Source organism: Mus pahari, chromosome 4, assembly GCF_900095145.1.
Source record: "Mus pahari chromosome 4, PAHARI_EIJ_v1.1, whole genome shotgun sequence".
Lineage (NCBI taxonomy): Eukaryota > Metazoa > Chordata > Mammalia > Rodentia > Muridae > Mus > Mus pahari.
Genome location: NC_034593.1, coordinates 79,069,974 through 79,075,470, shown reverse-complemented (window position 1 = coordinate 79,075,470; position 5,497 = coordinate 79,069,974). Strand labels below are relative to the sequence as shown.

The 5,497-nt window shown below is 52.1% G+C and overlaps 1 protein-coding gene across 1 annotated transcript in view; it reads right to left on the bottom strand.

Annotated features, from left to right (window-relative positions):
* Ubqln4 (ubiquilin 4) overlaps nucleotides 1-5,497 on the bottom strand; it is a 17,893-nt gene that overhangs the window by 6,116 nt on the left and 6,280 nt on the right. The window contains exons 6-10 of the mRNA XM_029537557.1: nucleotides 3,735-3,960; nucleotides 2,556-2,695; nucleotides 2,001-2,084; nucleotides 1,750-1,865; nucleotides 1,206-1,392 (exon numbers count right to left, since the gene is read on the bottom strand). Of these exons, the coding sequence (XP_029393417.1) occupies nucleotides 1,206-1,392; nucleotides 1,750-1,865; nucleotides 2,001-2,084; nucleotides 2,556-2,695; nucleotides 3,735-3,960 (753 nt within the window). The remainder of the gene's footprint in view (nucleotides 1-1,205; nucleotides 1,393-1,749; nucleotides 1,866-2,000; nucleotides 2,085-2,555; nucleotides 2,696-3,734; nucleotides 3,961-5,497) is intronic.

Below are 5,497 nucleotides of genomic sequence, written 5' to 3'. Positions count from 1 at the left end.
GCCACACACCTTTAGTCTCAACACTCAGGAGGCAGAAGCAGGCAGATCTCCGACTTTAAGGCTATCCCGGTCTACAAATTGAGTTCCAGGATAACGAGGACTATTAAATAAAAAAAAAATTTTTAAATTCTAATGCTGGACTGAGTATGTAGCATGCACACATGCAAGCACAAACATACAGCCCAGAGCAGTGCAAAGGTCAGACAGAATGTCTGCTAAACACACCCCGCCCACTCGCCAGTCTTCACACATACTGCCAAAGGAAAGGTCAGAGTAGAGGCCCAGGAAAGAAAGAACACATGCAGGTTTTTTTTTTTTTTTTTAACCCCACCAGGAATAGAATTATTAACAGAACATAAGCCTTCTTGTTCCCACACACTCCTACAAATATCTCCTGGGAGCGCTTTCCTGTGGGGTATCTGGGAAGCACCAGGGCTGGTCATGAACAACAGGGCACGATGAGCAAGAGGAAGGGCAGGGCTCGCGGCCCACCTGATTAGGGATATAGGGAAGTGTGACCTTGCTCGGGCCTCACAGGCCCTACAGTGTCAGAGCCCTCCCTGGTGCTTACTGCCATTTCTCTGTCACACAATCTGTAGTGGACGAGCTTCAGCGATCGACCTGGCTCAGTCCTCCTAGAATTTACACAAGTGTTTGTAGAGTAGTCCCAAAGTTTCCAGAAGAGTCACAGAGGCAGAGGTCAGAGATGCCAAGTCACCTCTGTGTCTGCCTAAAGTCCTGGCTTTTCCTTTTCGCCATCCACTAGCTGTTTGAGTGAGCAGCCAGCTACCTAACCTCTTTGCCCTTGGCTTTCCCCATCAGTACCACACTGCTACTGTGACAGCATGGTACCAGGCATGTGCTGAGCACTGCCACTATTCTTACCCTATTTTAAAGCTATACAAACCACTTAGCTATGGTGGCACATGTCTTTAATCCCAGCACTCAGGAGGAAGAGGCAGGTAGATCTGTGAGTTCAAAGCCAGCAGAGGGAGTTCCAGGACAGCCAGGGCTACACAGAGAAACCATGTCTTGAAAAAAAATTTTAAGCAAAAAGAATCTGCAGAAGCCCTCCTTGAGGATACTTGCCCAAAGCTAATGAGTGGCAGACCAGGCCCTCCAGCCCGGGCTGCCTCCTGTGAGGCCTGTGCTGCCTGTCCTGCCCCTGGCCCTGACGCTGCTCAGGATGCTACTGCCCTGGGTACCTGTGAGTTCCCACTTCCGGACAAAAGTTGGATCATCTGCTGCATGAGTTGTTGCTGGGCATTGGAACCCGCACCGGGAGGAGATGTGGCTGGCATGCCCGGGGAAGAAGTGGGGGCCTCTGCCGAAGATCCAGAGTTGCTGCTTGCCAGAGGTACCGAGGTCCGGGCTGTCCCAAAGGAGCCAAGGCTGGAGGCAGGAAAAGAACAAGAGCTAGGAGATGGCAGTGCAGAACATGGTGGGAAATGGACGTGGAGGGCAGTGCTTGCAATCTGGAGATTTGGGAGGTGGAGATAAGAGGACAAGCTTGAGGCTAGCCTGGGCTATGAAAGGGAGACTTGGTCTGGATCAAAAAAAAAAAAAAAAAAAAAAGGAATGGAAATGTGAGATCCAGAATGAAAGTCAGAACAAAACAGAAAAGCAGACCCAGCCCAAGGTACAATGGTGTGTGCGCACGCGCCTGTGTGTGTGTGTCCGTCTGTCCTCGTGCGAGCATGTAAGAGAGAAGAGAGAAAAAGAACCTTAATAGCCACTAGCGCTCCTTACCTGGGTACCAGCCCAGGGGCCTCAGTCTGGAGGGTCTGCAGTCCCTGCTGGATCTGCAGCAAGGCCTGCATGGCCCGGGGATTGGTGAGGATGGAGAGAGACTCTGGGTTTTGCATCTGTTGGGAAACAAGCAGAGAAGGCAACAGGAGAAGCAGGAAAGAGACAGTAAGTACAGCTGGCGCCTGTCTGTCACCTTAACTCTGGCCTCGGGGGGGGGGGGGGCGGCTTCCCCCTCTGTGAACCTCACTCACCTGCTGCAGGAACACAGGGAGCTGCAGACGGAGCTGCTCCTGAAGCTGTGGATTCCCTGCAAACAGCGGCACATTCACCATCATCTGCAAACGTGAAGAGGGTAGGGAGGCCTGGGTCATCCGACCCTGGGAAGTCCCCCACAGCCGCAGACCCTCCTCAGCACTGCCACTACTGCAGGGAATATGACCAGCACTTTGAGAAATCTCAAAGTGCTCCACAAAAGCCTGTGTGGGAGTGTGACAAAAAATGGGCCCGTGTGCGGAGCAAGAAAACGCAGCAGGAGTAAGCCTGCACCTGACAGTCACCAGAGCTACCACTTCAAGTCTACAGGGTGCCCCATGTGCCACGCGGTGCTCCTGCAATCCTCCATCACAGCAGGAAGGACGCTGTGGCTGCCACCATTTGAAGAGATGGGGAGGTTAAACAACTTGCTTAGTTCACATAGCTGTGAAGGAGCAGAACTGGGAGCAGGAACCTAGGCAGCCTGGCCCTGAGTGCGAACTGCTCCCTCGGGAACCCTTTCCCCGGAAGCACTTCCTTCAGCACTTTTGTACCTGAGCAGCAAAGTCAGGGTTCTGGGCGAGCGTCTGCATCATGGTGCGCATGTAAGGGGCTGAGATGACGTTCTGCATCAGCTGGGGGTTTTCAGAAATCTGCTGGAGGAGCGCCTGCATCTCTGGGCTGTTGAACATCCCTGGGACAAAGAGGCAGAGACAAAACAGGAAGAAAGGGGTCCAAATGGAAAGCAGACACTTCACTCAATCTACCTTACTTCAGACACTGAGTGGTCAGAAAACAGAGAAGAGGTCACGGTCAAATAGGCACCCAAGCACCATGACGTGGGGCCAAGGGCTCCTTGCTCTGAGGTCAGCTTACACTGATTTATCCTGACTTGTCCCATCAATTTGGCTAAGGGCTAGCTGGTTAGAAACCAAGTCTGAGTTATGTCCCTCGGACTGTGCCTGCAGTGAGCTCAGACAATGTGAGCTGGAAAGAGCCGTGGAAAGCAATGGCTTTCAGACCTGCCTTAGCAGCAGATGCCTGCTTCGCAACCCCACCTCACTCAGGTACTGCAATGTTGCAGCTGAAGCCTGGACATGAGAGATGGAGCTGCTGTTTGGTTCTCGCCTCTCCTGGAGATGGTCCAGATCCCCCAACACTTAGAAACAGTATTTAAGCCACTGATCAAGAGCAAGTCCTCCCTTAGGAAATAAGGGAACTGAAGCACGATAAGGGGAAAGGACTTGCCCAATTAAAGTTGCTCCCAGAGTGCAGGGAAGTCAGGGGACCAGAGCCTGTCACATTGTGCTGTCACAGTGCAGAGAATTCCCTGGGGCTTAGCAGTGTATATTTACCCTGCACATCTTTCTCTTCTGACATCACAGCTGCCATCTCTGGATGTGTTCCCATTCTTCTGCAGCCCCTCCCCCTAATCCTCATCTCCCACTCTGACCCATTTACACTGGATGGTACCAGACATGTTCATGGAGCTGGGAGGTGTGGCCTGGTTCATTCATGAGCCATTACTTAGGTCTTTACCAGGGATACGGGACATGGACAGACAAACCTTGCTCCTGTAAGGGAGGGCCATTACCCCAGGCTGCTGGGCCCTTCTCTAGCTTTCAGTCTCACCTGTTTTCAAAACACTGGAGCAGTGTGGACCCCATTCAGTCCTGGGGCAGAAGGGCTGCCCTGGTGTGACCCCACTAAGCTCCTTCCACCCTAGGACATACCTGACCCCAGGCTAGCCGCATTGATCCCAAAGGGGTTCGAGACTGTCGGGTGCACCTGGCTGGTCCCCGATCCTCCGGTGCCCTCCCCACCGGACCCGGGGGCCTGGGAGGTGGGGGGCGAGGGGCTCCAGGGGTTAGGGAGGGGCTCTCGATTCTCAGTCCGAAGAGGTTGGGAGGATGAGTTGTCGGAGTTCCCGGCCAGGGAAGAGAAGGGATTGTTGCCAAACTGGGAGGAGGGAAAGGTTTTGGGTTAAGGACTATAACAAATGAGGGACAAGGGAGAGGCTCCCTCTCTGCTCACTCCTAAGAGCCTCCCCTCCCCAGGGAAAGGAGAGACAGGGCACCAAACATCCTCATGTATTCTCTGTTCTCAAGGACTAGCTCCACCCTCACCGACCCTGCAAAGGACAGCTGGCTGATGCTAGTGACATCCTCAGGAAACGGGCCTTCTCCTTAGCCTGTGCTCAGTGTGGGCCTCTGCTCTCTGCTGTAACCCACAGGTGTTCACATGTATCTTTTCCTTTGGGAATGAGGTATTTCAGCTCTTGGAGTAGTTAAAGGGCAGAGGCAATGTCAGAGTCACCGCAGCCCTGATGCTAGTAGGTTCTCAGGAATAGCTCTAGGGGTACAGGCTCTCATCTGACCCCGAGCTGTCCCAGTTCCCTCTTTCCCTGTCCTCTGGGCCTAATCCTAAGCCCCAGAACTCTCTTCCTTCCTTCCGAGGTCCCCTGAGAGGCACCTGAGCCATCCAGGAATGTCAGGATGGTACCCCAGGGGAGCACAGCTCTGGCTAAAGATTCCCTTTAGGCTTTCTCCATCCCCTGTCCTTTGGAGGAATTCCCCAGTCTAGCTCCCATACTTCCAAAGACCACTCAGGACTGTACCTCATCAGATGGCATGTTGCCCAAAGATAACACTAAACCCCTTCCCTCTATCCCCCTAACAACCACCACAGAGCTCTGTCCAGGGACCTGTATGCCCAGTAGGCCATGTGAGCCAAGCAGTTCTGGACACCCACCCTTCACTTGCTCAGTTTTAGAAGCTTGAAGCAAAGGGGAGACAGCTGAGTGGCCTGGTCCCCGCCCACCTATCCTGTTATTCAAAGTGGGTCACAGGGTCTCAGTTAACCAATCACCTACTCTGAGCTGTGGATCCTTGGATCCAACAGATGCCCATTTCCATAACCAGCTGGCCTCAGAAACCACAGCTTGAGTTTTTACTGCTGTTTTGGACCTCACATTCCTATAGTCGGCCTAGTGTGTCCACCACTTCCAGTTCCTGGCCTGCTCTGTTCTTCCTGGTGGCCCTCAGATTAAATCTCCTTCCTTGAACTCCCAGAGTTGACTACCCTGGCCATTTATTGAGTACCTAGTCTATGCCTGGCATATTTATTCTAATGTCCTTCTAATAGAGCAGTTCTCAAAAATGTTGTCCTATGACCCCCCCGAAAGATTAGAAAGCTTTCCTATCTCCATAAAATGTCAATTTGCTCTTACCATTTACTCTCTTATGAAAGCTGTGTATGTAGCACGGGACACTCATCAGAATGAACATAGACCGGATGAGCCCACCGTCCTACAGTGTCAGACATTAACAATATCTGCGGCAAGACCGTGCTTTCTTCTAAATCTGTTCTCTCTTTCTCACCTCGCCCAGATTTCAGCTTTAATTTCTGACAGTAAATAATGGTGGGTCCAACTCACAAAAACAAACTTTAGGGCCCTCTATAACTTTTGTATGTTTGTTTTTTTTTTTTTTTTTTT